We start from the raw sequence: 15758 nt of genomic DNA, 5'->3' as shown, positions 1-15758 counted from the left end.
GATGTTCCCCTTCCTGTGTCCAAAGTTAAAAGAGCAGCAGTGGCTACCTTGGTACTTGCTGTAGGCCTGAGCCAGCGAAGTCTTTAATGCCTTTGGCTTCTGCCGTTTTTCCAGATGCAGTGAACCTCCTTAGGACAGCAGAGTCAAAGCAAGGGGCAGAATATCCATGCTTGAGATAATGCAAAGTTAATTGCCATTCTTCATAGAATAACCATTTGAAACGTGATACAACCAACGCTGCTGCAAACCTTAGTGAAGAGCTCACATTTGGCTTTTGCTTGGAAGCTCAGTAATTGCTCTTTATGGATGTTCCCCTGTGCTTGTTAGTGGGCAGTTGACGTTTTCATGATTCAAATGTACAGCAGCAAATGCTGCTAATGTTACTCTTTAAAAGAGATGCTCTTAAACCAAAAATAATTGGATGTCTTTGCTGTCTTGCTAATAACAGCACAGGTCATTGCTACTGGAAGAACATGAAATTTTCATTTTATTTTCTCTTATCCTCTGTGTTGTTAGTATATATGAGGCAGTTTGTATTTTGGCTGGCTTGTATTGCTGCTTTGGTAGCAATGGTTCCATGAAAAGAACAAAATAAAAAAACAGTGTTGGTATCATTCATGAAATATTTTGTCCAAGGTACTGAAGCACTAGATAACTCGGATATAATCTTTGCATTTATCTGAGTTTCTGTTTTGCCATAGTGATGTGTCAGGTTCAGATTTAAGGGCGTCTCTCTTGCTCTGCAGTAGGGGATTGGCTTTTTTTATAAACAGTTACAGTAAGCAGTTACAGACACTGTAAGCTTAGTAAGAAAAGATGGTGGAAAGCTTGACAGGTAAATAGATGTATTTCGTGCTAATTGGAGCTGTTTACCTTTGAAAGCTTTCTTCGGTACACAAAGCTCCCTTCAAATATAAGTTCTTCTTGGAACTTCAGCAAAAGTTGAATGTCAAATCAGATCAGCATCATGACAGTCCTCAGCTAAAGGAGGGTGAACTGGCCATGTGGGAGATGGGACACAACCCGAAGGTGTCAGCCCATCTCTGGAGGATGTACAGGAAATACTATAAAATATTAATAGCTGTCTTAATTGAGTTTAGGTTGTTCTTATTTAATCTGTTCGGCTAACATGAGTAGAACTAATATATATGCACTCTAAATAACTTATAATTGCATTTCCTCCAAACAGCAACATCTTCTAAAGTATTTGGTTCCAATTAAGAAATTGTTTGACAGAAAGCTGCCCTGTGTCTCATAGAAGCATTGAGAAAATGCAAACTCCAGTCTTGAAGCTGATCCCTTGCATTTGGCCACGTAGTGTGGCCCATAGTGGAGTGAGATTCTGGCTGCACTTCTGGCTGCAACATATTTGGGCTGTTTTGGGTGTTTAGAGAATAACGACAACTGCCACATTCCCAGCTGGTAGTGAATTGCCCTTATCTGCTCTACCCTCCCATCTGATCTGCTTTTGAGCCTCTAACAGATGGAATGTGTTTTCCTTTGGCTGGCCAGTTTGCAAGTGTGATTCCTGGCACCGTGACCATTCATGTCAAACAGCCCATCCTTCTTCCCTGCAGGAGCAGCTGTACAAGATGCAGCACTGGCAGCAGCAGCAAGTCTATCCTCCCCCATCCCATTCCCATCCCCAACGGACGTTCTACCCGCCGCACCCCCAGATGCTTGGCTTTGATCCTCGCTGGATGATGATGCCCTCTTATATGGACCCTCGCATGGCCCAGAGTCGCACCCCTGTAGATTTCTACCCTTCAGCCCTTCACCCTTCAGGTAAGGTGTTTTCAGCGTTTCCCTTTATCATGGCTGTTGAGTTGGTCCATATCTGGAAAGTTGCTGTGCTTCATCTTACCTCTGTCCAGACTTTGCATCCTGGCTGGCTGTGATTGACCTTCTCTAGGGATGAGAAAGAGTTGGTTGCAATGAGAGCTGGTGAGGGAACAGAGGAGGTTGGGAGGGAGGACACCTGCCTGTCCATCATCCCCTGCACTGCAGTGGGAGATCTTCCCTAGCAGCTTTGGAGCCTTAGTGAGTGTAAAAGCAGATCTCGCCCCTTGGAGGAGAAGGATCAGTTTGGGAGTTACTGTAATCATGTGAAATCTTAATAGACCCCTTTCAAGAAATGTGATGGAGAAATCCTGTAGTTCCTGAGCTGTGTACTCCTAGCACCTTCCTTCCTTGTTACTGGTCCTCAGAGGTGTGAATATAAACATCAGGACGTATAAATCATTCCCTTGTGTTTGTGGTTTGCTTCACACACGTGCTTACTTCCAAGCCAGTGATGGTGTGTAGCGTTCTGTGCAGACTGGGCTCTGAAAGCTGTGCCGCCTTCTCTATCACTCTAGGTGTATTTCCCAGCTGTGTATTTCCCAAGCACAGGCTCCCCTCTACCAGAAAGGTTTCCATGGCTGCAGTCACCTGCTGCCCTGGAAGGAAGGGCAGTCGAGCTAGCTGTGGATTGTTGATTCTTCTTGGCTATGAGATCCTAGTGTTAATGGTATGAACTCTGTCGTGACCAGGAATTATGAAGCCCATGATTCAGCAGGACACCATTGGTGGGAGCAGCTGTCGGTCTGAAGATCAGAACTGTCAGGCAGGGCAGGCAGAAAGGAAAACTGCTCCCTTGGACCCTGTGCCAGTGTGGGGCCAGGAGAGCTACACACCTCTGCAAAGCAAAGGGTACTCCCTGTCACATCAAAAACAGGCTGACAACATGACCATGGAGGGGCTGCATGCCAGGTGAGTGCAGAACTCCCCTGTCCTCATGCATGCTGTGGTGGGAGGTGCTGCCGTAAATCATCTCCTGCTGAAAAGCAGATGTAGAGTTGACCCACAAGATATCTCTGAACAGGCCAAGGTACTGATCTGGTAGCACTCTTACACTGTTGAGTGTTTGTGTCGTGGAGGTGCTTAGAAAAACTCTGAATAGCTCAGTCTCTATCTGATGCCAGTCGAGGCTGACCAGCTTGGAGCCTGTTCAGTAGGAGAGAGGCACTTGTCACCTACATGGGTAGGTACAGAAAACAATGAGTCAAAAATTCTGATACTTGCTAGTTTGTCTCCTAATTCTTTGGGACTTTCTGAAACCAATTCCTTGTTTTCAGATCTCCACATATGTTGGAGGCTGAATCTCCCTTTATTTCTTAAGTTTGCTGCCCATCATAGGAACTGCTTTCTTTATCATCCATTGATTTGACAAACCAGGCAGTACAGCCTGGGGCCACAGCATCTGCCCAGCGTTCAGGTATTTATAGGCTCATTGCCTCATGATTTGGAACAAACCCTGATTTATTTATTTGTTTCCACCTCTTGTGCCCAGCCTGGGCCTTTGGAGATGTGCTGTGCTCTGCATTAGCTGACTTTCTTTTGTTTGTTGTTTGTTTCCTTCTCAGGAATGACAGTTACTCTGCTTCTCCTGGAAGGCCAGAGAGTCTGAGCACCCAGCGAGATCTCTTTGAGGAGAGAGGGGAGGAGTACTTGAATGCTTTTGACAAGAAGGCCCAGGCAGACTTTGACAGCTGTCTGTCTTCTCAAAGGATAGGCCAAGATCTCTTGTTTCAGCATCAGGAGACCGTGCAGGAAACCTGTCCTGCTGGCAACCGCCATGCAAACTTGAGGTGTTCGCCCCTAGAACCTGATTTTATCCAAGCAGAGAAGAAGCCTGAATATAATGGCTGGGATATCAGCCACCATCAGAAACCTGCAGAGACTGCAGCAGAAGTTGCCGAAGAAGTGCCCAGGGATGAGCAGTCATTCAGTGCTGACCCGTGGAAGAAAGAAGGAGCTAATACCAAACAGCCCACTGAAGAGACAACAGAGTGGGCCCCTGAGAACCGGAACACCAGTGGTCAGCACCAGGAGCAAATGGGGAGGACGCGACGATCAGGCCCAATTAAAAAACCAGTCCTGAAAGCCCTCAAGGTGGAAGAGAAAGAGAAGGAGATGGAAAAGGTTAAACTGGAGGGAGAGGACACCTCACGCCCACTGAAGGAGAAGGCAGCTGTTCAGAAAGTAGAAAATGAGTCAGATGATTCTGCAGCCTTAGTGAACTCCACGCGTTACCTGCTGGATGACAAAGGTTCTTCCCAAACCAACATTGCCCGAGAGGCTGAGAAGTCCCAGGAGGAAGAGGAGGAAGAAGAGGAGGAAGAGAAGCCAGAAAGAACCTGGGAGAACAAACTATCCAGAGAGTCTGGTGATCTCCCTCCCACAAAAAGAAACAACTGGATCTTCATTGATGAGGAACAAGCCTTTGGTGGGAGAGGCCAAGGGCGTGGGCGAGGGAGAGGCTTCAGAGAGTTCACTTTCCGAGGCCGAGGCACTGTTGTGGGCAGCCGGGGAGTCTATAACAACCAGCGGAGCAGCCGAGGGCGAGGGCTTCGGGAGTTCAACCAGCCAGAGGACTTCCCTAGAGGCAAGCCAAGGCGCCGGATTGCAAGCGAGACACACAGTGAAGGGTCAGAATACGAGGAGCTCCCCAAGCGTCGCCGGCAGAGGGGCTCAGAAAACAGCAATGAAGGCTCTGTGCTGGACAGGGAGGACAGTGATTTGAAAAAGGGAGACTTCAAAGAGTCTTGGAGGTCCAACAAAATCTATTCAGATGACCACAGTAGTCTGGATCCGAAGATGAGGGCTCCGAGAGCTTTTGGGAGATCACTGCCGCCAAGACTGAGCAACTCTGGCTATGGGCGAAGGAGTTTCATGGGTAAGGAGCCCAGCCAGTGGCAAAGCAGGAGTGGGGGAGCAGGGTGGCAGGAGTACAGCCACGCCTCTCCATCAGACACTTTTGGGAGCAGGCAGCAGTCTGACAGGGACTACATTCAGGATTCTTATAAACATGTGGATTCCTTCTCCAGCCGGGTTTTTGATGAGAGTCATCTGGATGACAAAAGGCACTTTTTCCAGGAGGATTACTCAGCAGATCAGGAGAACATAGAGAACAGGCCATTCAGGAGGCGGCGTCCCCCCCGCCAAGACAAGCCCCCACGATTCAGGCGCCTCAGGCAAGAGAGGGAATCGGTTGGCCAGTGGAACCCCGAGGAGGGAAGCCCCAACCTGCTGCCCAGCCAGTGGCCTGGAAGACCCAAGCTGACCACTGCAGAGAAGAGCAGCATCTCGGGCAGACGGTCTCCCGAGCTGTCCTACCAGAACTCATCAGACCATGCCAACGAGGAGTGGGAGACTGCATCTGAAAGCAGTGACTTCAGCGAGCGGCGGGAGAGGCGAGATGGAGTTTCAGAGAGTGAAGGCCAGCTGGAGGGTGGCCTCGGGAGTGGGAGCTTGGGAGAGAAGAGGGAGCTAGCGAAGCGGAGCTTCTCAAGCCAAAGGCCACTTGTCGACAGGCAGAGCCGCAAGGCCGAGCCAGCAGGGTTTGCAGAGCAGTCTGTCAGGACTGGTGTAGGAACAGCTTCCAGATACGAGAGCCAGCAGAATGGGACACTGATAAAAAGCAAAAGGTAAAGTTGCATTCTGACGTACAGATATCTGTCATCTGATGTGCAGGTACTGGAGGAGTGGAGAAGGGCTGGACTGTGGGTGAGGAGCTGTTGACTGTGTTTCTTCTAGTGCAGGTGACTTCCAGCACCATTTATCCAACCTTATGACATCCAACAGTCCCATCATTGTCTGTTTTACAACCGACTGACGCCTTTGCTTCCATGCTGGGAATCCAGGTTTATGGAATTTGCTGAGACACTGTGGGCATGACATGTGCTGTTCTTCTTCACCTTAGTTTTGAGCCAAGACAGCTCTCCACTTTCTGGACTGCCTCTTGCTGGAGGCATGAAGGATAATGAAAGAAATCCTGGTCCTTAACTCCAAACCTATTGTGTCCTTCCTGTCCTGTCATGGGTCCCCAGTGGAGCATAGGAGAGCACAGAAGTGAGGGCTGGGTTTTCCTGGGATAAGTTACCGTGAGCTGTGCAGGTTGAGCACCTGGATTCCCAGTAGTGTGGTTGTGGCATGAGCACAATGTGTGGCATCGCCAGTCCTAGCTTTGCCTGAGCACATATTTTCTTACATCTTAGTGGAGACCAGTGATGAATGGCAAGCAGCGCTGTGTGTTTGTAGCCTGGTGGGAGGAGTTCCTTCTGAGAGTATTTTAAGACAACTCCGACACTAGGGATTAAGTATTTTCCTGGGTCCTGTGAAAAATCTGGTGATTGACAGGACGCTGGGTTAGGTGGGCCTTGGTCCTGGGCCAATTTGACAGCTCCCTCATTAGCCTTTTCCTTTAACAGGAACAGGCGGAAAAAAGAGTCCTGTGCAGCTGCATTGTATTGGGTTTAAAGCACTGATAAATAGGCAACTTGTTCTTTGTTTTCTGTCCTCTTGTGCCCCATCTCCCCCAACTCCTGGATGCAGTAGCTAGTAGTAGTTTATATAGAAATAAGGGAGAGGAGAGCTGATGTCTGGAAGGATGCAGGCAGGTAGAAAGGGAAAGAAAGGGAAGGGGAAAACTTTTTTTTTTCTTTACCTTTTCCTTTAACCATGCCTCTCGAGTTGAATGCTTGGGAATGATGTGTGGATGGTGGTCAAATGGGCAAAATAATTCTAGGAGAAACAAAATGGGAAACTTTTTTTTTCCCCTCGATGTCATCAGCCTCTCCCCATTTCCCTTCCCCTCACCTGATGCTTGCCAAGAAATGTGTGTTAATTGCAAAGAGGAGCAGGGGAGCTGTTAAGAGTAGTGTCATAGGAGGGTAGGAGACACTGCAGAAGCACAGAGCCCTCCTCCTAGGGACAAGCTAGGCTATTAGCTTTGTTGTGGGGGCAGTGTGTTGGTTGACTCATGAGTACAGGTATTGTTCTGTTTCCATCCCACTTCCCCAGTAACAGCCTTGTAATGGGCTCTGTGCTCAGAATTTAACATCTGCTTCAGTTGAGCGAAGGCTGGGGAAGGATGAGGTGCAATTAGAAAAATCGTAAAGAAAATATAGCCCATATGTTTTCTTCTTGCTACTTTTACTCATCTTCTTGTGAAAAATCTAATTTCTTTCCCTTCTTTCCTTGTAGGTCTCCAGAAGAAGGAGGTGGCCTTGGCAACACCAGTGGTGGGAGCAGCCACTCTATTTACAGCTTGGATAGGACCTCCCATGCAAACTCAGAGAGTGCTGAGGGTGCAGGTAAAAAGCCAGAGAAGGAGCCCAAATCCACTGCGCAAAGAGCAAGTGAGAAGGGAGAGGCCTTGTCACAGTTCGAACTGAGTTATGGAAGTGAGTGTCTTAATTCATTTGTTTCCTTTAAAGGGATAACACGTTGTGGCTAACTTCAAGCCAGACTGATTGAATCCAGTGTAATTTTAAATATCAGGTTAGATTTTTTCCATTTATTTACTCAAGCAAGAAAATTCTAGTGTATCTAAATAGGGAAAACATGGAAGACAAAGGTGGTTTTAAATTTTAAACCCAAACTTTCAGCCAGATCTGACAGATTCTCTAATGTTTCTTCTATAGAAAGTTTGGTTTTAGGGAGAATATTTCTATCCAAGATGTTAAATTTCAAGCCCAAAATACCTTACGTAGTGCGAAGGAAGTTGAAAGAGCATCCACAGTGGGGAATTTGAGTCTGAGCTCATGGCAGGAGGGCAGGAAATTAGTATCTCTGAAACCATTGGCATTAGGCCATGACTCAGCTTTTTGCTGTTCATAGAGCTGAGGTTTTACATCTAGAGGAGATGTGTGTGTTTTCAAAAGTACCTGTGCCTGCTCTGTCCTTGCTAGTATTTGGAAAGGTGTGAGGTTTTTTTCAACTGATACTATACCTAAAGCTACCCGAGTTACCACATGGCTCACATTCCCAAGCTCTTCCAGCTGGAGCATGCTCATCCTGAGGTAGAGGAGAGCAAAGCCCTGCAGGATAAAGTGATTACCATGGCTTAGTTTTCAAAGCTTAGCTGCAGTGCTGTTGGCTGAACTTGTTTGCCTGTTGAATGGTTCCTATTCGGAATGCACTCTTTAAATTATTGCAATCATAAAGCTTTATATGCATACACACATGCACTGGTTTTTTCCCTATATATGCTTTGTTCAGGTACTATCATTGATAATCGGGTGTCGAACACAGCAGAAGAGAATGAAGTAGGTTCTATGGCAGGTGAAGGCTTCATTGAGGTTCTTACTAAAAAGCAGCGTCGCTTGCTGGAAGAGGAGCGAAGGAAGAAGGAACAGGCTGCTCAGGTGAGGAATGGGAGGCAGAAAAAGCTTAACCTGAGATATTGTTTGGACTGCAGTCAGAGGAACAGGGCCCCAAAAGTGTTTGAATGAGCAGAAAAACATGCAGTTGGCCAAGGTAGTACAGATCCTGTATTAGGCCCCGGAAATATATTTTGGCTCAGATGGGCAGGGGCCCTTGGTCTGAAGAGGATGGTTAGACTTCTGACTGTTCTTGTTTTCTAGCATAATTGTTAATTGCAAGTTAAGGAGGGTTTTCTAAAGTGATCCTCATCCAAAGCAGCTTCACTCACTAAGCCAGTTGCTGGCTGTAGTTGGTGGGATATTGGGCAGCAGTGACCAGTGGAGGACCTCTGCACTCTTGCTGTGTCAACAATGTGTTACTGCTAGAACAGGATGTGGTAGCTTCCTTGCCAGAGGTGTCATGTTTGTGTTCTGGGCACCTGACCAGAAAGAAACTAACAAACTGGAAGAAACTCTGACAATTTCACGTTCATAATAGGATAAAGGAGTTGATTTGCAAGAAAAGATGTAAGACTGCAGTGTGGGTAGCTTAGTTAAGTAATGTTTGGGGGGGGGGGGGGGGGGCATTTGTCTACATGTACTGGAAGACTGCAGATTCTAGGGAGATAAGAGAATATTTTGACATGAAAGGAGACTTAGTGAAATCTGGAGGACTAAATGCAAATGAAAAGCATCGTTGGGAAATGCTTCCTGACAAGGAAGGCTTGTGGTAGGTTCAGAGAGTCTCACAAGCAAAGTTATAAAAGCCTGGTTGCTTGGCATCTTTAAAATTAGGCTGAAGACAATGTGTGAATGTGCAGTGGAAAGGTCTTGCCGTTGCAGAGATGTGCTTCTCTTTCTGTTCAGATCTTGGCTCTGTGAAAGAGCCATCTCTGTATTGTGAAATTATTAATTGATCTTGCTTTAGCTGGAGTAAAAAAGAGAGGAATTAAGCAGAGCAAGTATGTTGTAGTGTCAGTTTTGCTTTGCTTTGCTTTGTATCCTGTTCCCCCACCTCTCCAAAAGAGAAAAATCTCATGCTGCCGAAGGCAGGTTTTTTCACGGCCTTGTTAGACGGGGGAACATCCCAGTAGCCACTGGGTAAGAGTGGGGAGGGAGTCAGAACTACTTTGTATGGTTCTGTTACATGAGCTGGGGGCTCTTCACATTGCAGCATTTAGAAATCCAGGGTTTGAACTTGCCAGGAGCAGACTGTGTTATTCCAGTGCAGTGACAGGTCTTATGGCTTGTGCCTTTTCTCTCTTAGGCACCAGCGAAGGCCCGCGTCCTTCAGTCTCGCATCCCTCCTCGATTTGCTAAGAAACAGAACAGCTTGTGCTTGGAGCAAAGTGATGTAACAGTGTCTGGAAACAGCCTGGGCACAGAGATCTGGGAGAGCAACAGCCCAGGTAAGTTTGGGTCTGTTCCGAGGTGTTTCACAGAGCTGAGGAATCCTCTGGTTTGTGCAGGAAGGATGGGGTGTCTGTGCTTAAGAGGAGACAACCTTCTCTTGTCTGATGCTGGAAGTGGGAGGGGAGCTAACAGACATCTGGAGTAGCATCTGTTCAAAACTGTACTGTTCAGCCATTCTCCTCCTGTTGTTGACCATGTCAGTCTCCTAATCTATTTCTTGAGTCTTTGTGTAACATCAAGATCCTACTATATAGCATTTTCTAGCCTGTTGGGCTGGATCTACTTCAGCCATTTTCTTATTTTGCCTTCCTCTGTTTTCTCATCCTCTAGCACTGAATAGCTAGTGCCTCCCTTGTTTCTCTCTCTGCCCTTTCTTTCTCCTGTTGTTTTCATGTTCCCTAAGAAGTCTCTTCCCTGTTCTCTACCCTCGCTCTCCATACCCTGTTGTCTTTGTGCTGCATCATGTCTCAGCTGATTGGGCAACACTCGTTTTCTGAGATGGTGAAAATATCTCGTGTCTAGAAATGGAAAGTTAGTAGTGTAACATGCACAGTGTACAAGGTGTGCTCACAGCTGTGTTTCAAGCAGGTGAACCCTGCCCTCTCTTCTCTTCCAGCTCTTTCCGTTCAGTCTCCTGGCAGTGATTCCTGGAGCAAGCCTGTAAATACCTTTAATGGTACTGAATCTAGCGCCACTGAGGTAAGTGGCACCTAATGTGCCATTCAGGTATTGCGTGTATAAAATACTAACGTTAGGTGGCTTGTGCTTCTCATTGCTCCATCTGTGCTTAGCGACTCTCAGCTCTGCTTGTGCAATTTTAAACTGTCCCTTTGCAGTTCTGATTTGAGCTGGATGCTGCTCAAATCTTGACCTAGAGGGCCAAGCGCTGCTTGGTGTTACATGTGGGTATAAATCTGGAGTAACTGTCGGTAGAGCTATTCCAGGGTTATGCTCCTAACTGGACACAGAGCGTGGTCGAGGATGGTGGAATCCCATAGGTTGTGTTTGTGTGCCTCATGCCTGTGAGCAGTGTGTAGCTGTAGCCTTAATGCAGGGAGGGCGGAGGAGGTTCCTGAATGCTTCACCTCTGGAGACCAGAGTTCAAATCTGGTTTGGGTCACAAGTGAAATGAGTTTGGCAATTTCAGCCTAGTTGCTATGTGTGACACTTTTTCCTTATTCTAAAGCCATGGTCCAGTTGGTGTATTGGTTAACCTGTCTCAGGGTTGTGTAGAGCTGAAGCAGCAGCCAAGGGATGCTGCAGGTCAGGCCCAACTCTTTTGCAGTTAACCAAGAATGTGATTTGAAAAGGGGACATGGTCTTGCTGTTTTCTGGGATTTTTTTTTTCCTCCTTTGTGGAGCTGGGTCGGAGTCTGGGGCTTTAACACATTTCGTGCTTTGCATAGCAGGGTTTTAAAGGCAGCCAGGGGGATAGTGGCATTGACTTGAGCGCGGAGTCTCGGGAATCCTCCGCTACCTCCTCTCAGCGCAGTTCTCCATATGGCACCCTCAAACCAGAGGAGATGAATGGGGCTGGCCTGGTGGACCCAAAGCCTGACTGCCAGAAGGAGCAAGTGCAGAAGCAATCTGATAAAAAGGTAATCTGGATTTGCAGCCAAGCCAGAGCACATAGTGAGAGACCTTGTGAAGTGGTTGTCTTGTTCTTGATAGCATTTTTAAGGCTTGAGATTGGGTTATTCAGTCTTTGTGTCTCAGCCTCTCTGCTTTCCTGTTAAGGATTCAGATCAAGGCTCAGGACAGAACAAGGAACACAAGCCTGGACCAATCGGCAACGAACGCTCCCTGAAAAACAGAAAGGGTTCGGAGGGAACGGAACGGCTGGAAGGGAATATTCCCCCTGTTAACGGGGTGGAAATTCACGTGGATTCTGTACTTCCTGTGCCACCCATTGAATTTGGAGTAAATCCTAAAGTGAGGATTGAATTTAATTTTATCTTCTTGGTGATTTGAGCTTGTTGAGATATGAAAGGTGGTTTGAGGCAGAAGGATTATTTAGAGGAGGCTTCCAGCTGTCGATTTGCCTTAGATTTCATTACTGACACAAACCAGGTACTCAAGATGTCTTGGCAAACACATAATATCCTCTTGGAAATATTGTCCCAAGGACCAGCTGGGGTGGTATCAGAGGTGAGGGACAAAATTATGGCCATCTAAGCCTTTGTGCGCCTCTGGGGGTTGCCTGCTGCTGAGTGCTGAGAAGTGTCTTTTTGTTCTCTTCCAGCAAGGCTTACTGGAGGACAATCTTTAGTTTCTAGTGTCATGATTCAGGCTAAAGTCATTAACCATGAGAAGCAGATGGATGGCCCTTGGACCTGGATTTGAATTTTGTGTGTTTTGCTTTTTCAGGACTCTGACTTCAGCTTGCCGCCTGGTTCTGCCTCTGGCACTGCAGCTAACCCTGTCACCAAATTGCAGGATGCCTTGGCCAGTAATGTAAGTATTTATTTTTTTCTTTTGGCATTGATTCATTGGAGATACTCCTTAGTTAAACCTCAGATGCTTCCAAAGAGAGCAAGCATATTTCTTTGCAGTTGACTTCACACTTAATGCTTAGGTGACACACGTAACTAAAATCCATAATGGAAATCTGTGCCTTCAAGGTACCTTGATACTTCTGAGCCAGCGATGCTCATTTTGATATAGGGAGCAACTCCATTATCATTGTGACCTGTGTAAAGCAAGAGGTATCGCAGATCTCTGACATCACCCGTCTCCTTCCCTGAGACACAAAAGGGTGCTGGTAATGGACATGATGCAGACAGGTAGTGGTGTTTTTAGGCCTGGGCTGCCCAATTCCTCAGAAGGTCTCATCTGCCACAGCAAGGCAGAGAACTGTAACTTGTTAGTCAGGCCCTTCTGGAGGCTTCCCAGCTTATTCCAGCCATCTGGGTATTTCATTATTATATGTGAAAGAGTGAGCACACTGAAAGCCCAGCTTGTAGCTCAGCTGTGGACAGCAATGTGAGAAACTCACAGAGCTGTTTTTGAAATGTCTTCAAGTTTGTAGGTTGTTTGATTTTGGAGTTTTGTCTTAAAGGGTGTTTCTTTTCAGAAGCGCTCTTTCAGAAACAGGTTTTGTCTGAAATTTAGGTACATTCCAAATATGGGGCAGGAGGGGAAACTCTTCTGCAAATAGAAGTTGCTGGATCAAATTGATGTTTGAGTGGAAGCTAGTGTAACTTGACATAGAGGAGGGTGTCATTGCACATAACCGAAGCTTCATTTATTCCAACAGCAGAATGGATCACAGTTGAGTGTGGTACTTAACTCCTGCAGTACCACTGAGGGTTGAATCCTTTGTGGTGTAGTTACTAGAGCTGCCAGTTGAGGCTCTGTCAGCCTTGGTAGCTCATGACATTCTCATAAGAGTTTATAAAATATTTACCATTTACGAATCTCCCCTCAGGCAGGGTTAACGCAGTCCATTCCCATTCTGCGAAGAGATCATCACCTCCAGCGGTGCATTGGCCTGAACCCAATGTCCTTCCCCACTGCAGACCTTACTCTTAAGGTAAGCAAGCTGGCATGTGTGTTTGTCCTAGGTGTGGGTACCATGTCTCCATGGCCAGAGTAGTGAAGATGGAGAGTTCTTTCCCAGAGCATTTTGTTAGGTACTGCTAAACCTTTAATTAGCTTCTATAAAAGCTGTGCATATATGCTATTCAGCATGGGTGGAAGGGCATGTGTTTCAGCAGTCCTGGATGCTGAAGTCCTCACCAATTGTAGAACAGGTGCAACAGAGCTTTCCTACTATTTCAGTAGTTGGGTAGGATGGCTGGTCAAGGATCCTAGGTGCTTGATGGTTTAAAGAAGAAAAACAACAAAAAACCCAAAACCAAACATAGAAACTACAACAAAAACCCCCAAAATAAACCAAATCAAAAACCACCACCACCTCAACCCCAAAAAGCTCAGCAAATACCAAGGGGGATTGAGTGTTTGTGAAGGATGCTTGCCCATTGGAAACTGGTGTGAAACTCCTTGACCTGAGACCTGCCAGCTTTCCACTATGACTAGACTAGATTGAATTTGAACTAATAGATCATAGATGAGCAACTCTAGGCTTCAGTATTGTCCTCCCCATTTGAACTGTCTGTAGTTATTGTCCTTCATTTCCATAGATGGAGTCTGCTCGTAAAGCTTGGGAAAACTCTCCTAGTTTACCAGAACAGAACTCCCCAGGAGGCGCAGGCTCAGGCATCCAGCCTCCTTCCAGTGTTGGAGCTTCCAACGGTGTCAGCTACAGCTCTTTTGGTGGAGTTTCTATGCCGCCTATGCCTGTGGCGTCCGTAGCACCTTCTGCATCTATTCCAGGTACCTGCAAACTGTGGCAGCGGTATTTGCATTGTCTGGTTGGTATCTAGGAATCATCCTCTGATTCTTGTAGCATGGTGAGAAGAGCTTCCATGTAAAGTAACTGGCTGGCTGGTATTTAACAGATTCTTAACACCAATTCAGTCAAGACAGAAAGAGGGACCATCTACCCACTTTGAAGAATGTTACTTGAGTGTGACTGGTATAATCTTAGCACAAGGACGACTTTCCCTGTGTAGCAGCAAGTCTCTGTGATGTCTCAATGGATCCTGCTTACCCTTCCCTGTGTGCTCGATAGAGTAGAAGGGAAATGAAGAAACAGAAACCTATGGCTGAGAGACTTCAACAGTCCCAGTATCAATATCAACCATTCCTCTGCTCACTTTGCTATTTAAGTCACACGTTCTGAGCACCTTCTGCTCTTTGTATGTAATAACAACTTGCTTACAGTTTGCAGAAGTCTGGGAGGTGGGAAGGTGTTGCTGTCCTTGAGTTAGAGCAAAAGCTTGAGCTCAGTCATGTTAGGCAGTGTGTATAATTAGGGAGAGCATCTGGAAAAAAGGAATGTACTTGGATTCTCTGACTCCTGGGTCCCAAAGGACCTCTCAAGCACGCACTATCCTTCTCATTCCTCAATTCAAGAATGGAATGGAATATGCTGGACAGAAGTGATAGGGAGTGGACCACTGTAGTGACTCTGTTAATAGCTTCCACTTGGAAAACGGATTGTTCCAAGTCGGGTGATCTGCTTACCTACCCACTGTAATTTTGCTTGTAAATCCCATGGTTCAGATCTGCACAGAACCACAGGAGTGGCACAGCACTTTGATTGGTGCCACCTTTGGGGTGGATATGGCTTTTAGATCTCTTGCGTGAAGGTCTCAAACACCACGTTTGCTCTTTCTGTCCCTCCTAGCTGCAAAGATGAGATGACTGCCCGTTTCTGGCATTTAGGAACAGTTTGGAGTGCAGGTCACCAATTCCTGAACTGTTGGTGTCTCTGAGTCTTTTGTGGAGGTGGGAAACCTGGGTTTACGTTTAGCCTTTTACAGAAAGTTATGATTAATTCTCAGCAAGCCTGCTACTGTAAAGTGGGGCTGCTGGCTTTGGTATGTGGACTTACGAGCTTTACAGGCTCTTCTGAATGGGTACTGTGTTTGTGTTGACTTGCTAAGCTGTTTTCTGAGAAGTAGGAAATAGTCTTGACCTGCAGGTCTCTGCAGCGTTCTGTGCCTGTATCTCCCCTGTACATTGAATTTACAGCCTGCCTTCTCTGATGTTTAGGTAACCATATTCCACCCCTGTATCTGGATGGCCATGTGTTTGCAAGTCAGCCCCGCCTGGTCCCGCAGACGATACCTCAGCAGCAAAGCTACCAACAGGTAAGGGAGAAATACAGCTAGCTAGTGGTTTCTCGAGGAGTCTTCAGGGAAGCATTTAAGAAGCGAAGAGTCGTTTATCTCTCTGATAGCCCAAAAAAGCTTAGATGTGGCTCCCTTTAGGTTCCTTGCATGCTGCTTCCTAGTGGGTGTTACAGGTTAGTGAAATTGAAGGGAGGGGAATTGAGGTTTTTTCCTCTTTTTGTACCAGTGCCTTTGGGCTGGGTTTAACTGAAGCAGATGCTGAGGCATCTGTGTGAGGTAAAGTGACTTTCAGTAAATTCTACAGCCTGTCAATACTGATGAGCAATTTCACTAGCCTTAGTGAATAGGGTGTTGATAGGGTTGGAGAGAGCCCCTTCAAGTTAAGCGTGCAGGCAAGTGAGAGCTGGGATTGTCAGTGCCTGTTCTGTGTGTGGAGCATGTTGGTCCCTCATGTGTCCAT

At 46.6% G+C, this 15758-nt stretch overlaps 1 protein-coding gene and 1 non-coding gene across 14 annotated transcripts in view; both read left to right on the top strand.

Moving 5' to 3' along the window:
* PRRC2B (proline rich coiled-coil 2B) overlaps positions 1 to 15758 on the top strand; it is a 64219-nt gene that overhangs the window by 38285 nt on the left and 10176 nt on the right. For 11 of the 13 annotated variants that reach the window (XR_008239425.1, XR_008239426.1, XM_052815863.1 and 8 more), the window contains 13 exons: positions 1578 to 1785; positions 2532 to 2751; positions 3405 to 5468; positions 7027 to 7226; positions 8044 to 8189; positions 9454 to 9595; positions 10216 to 10298; positions 11006 to 11197; positions 11337 to 11531; positions 11967 to 12053; positions 13027 to 13131; positions 13742 to 13934; positions 15219 to 15316. Coding sequence is in view for 11 of the 13 variants with exons in the window: in XM_052815863.1 (XP_052671823.1) it covers positions 1578 to 1785; positions 2532 to 2751; positions 3405 to 5468; positions 7027 to 7226; positions 8044 to 8189; positions 9454 to 9595; positions 10216 to 10298; positions 11006 to 11197; positions 11337 to 11531; positions 11967 to 12053; positions 13027 to 13131; positions 13742 to 13934; positions 15219 to 15316 (3933 nt within the window). In the remaining 2 variants the exon portion in view is untranslated. The remainder of the gene's footprint in view (positions 1 to 1577; positions 1786 to 2531; positions 2752 to 3404; positions 5469 to 7026; positions 7227 to 8043; positions 8190 to 9453; positions 9596 to 10215; positions 10299 to 11005; positions 11198 to 11336; positions 11532 to 11966; positions 12054 to 13026; positions 13132 to 13741; positions 13935 to 15218; positions 15317 to 15758) is intronic. The other 2 variants (XM_052815869.1, XM_052815866.1) reach the window with 1 other exon arrangement.
* Positions 14181 to 14274, top strand: LOC128154868 (small nucleolar RNA SNORD62). The gene has a single exon (XR_008239459.1). It is a non-coding gene; the product is annotated as a small nucleolar RNA SNORD62 (small nucleolar RNA).

The sequence above is a fragment of the Harpia harpyja genome, chromosome 19 (assembly GCF_026419915.1).
Source record: "Harpia harpyja isolate bHarHar1 chromosome 19, bHarHar1 primary haplotype, whole genome shotgun sequence".
In the NCBI taxonomy this organism is placed as follows: domain Eukaryota; kingdom Metazoa; phylum Chordata; class Aves; order Accipitriformes; family Accipitridae; genus Harpia; species Harpia harpyja.
This window is presented reverse-complemented; position numbering and strand designations above follow the sequence as displayed.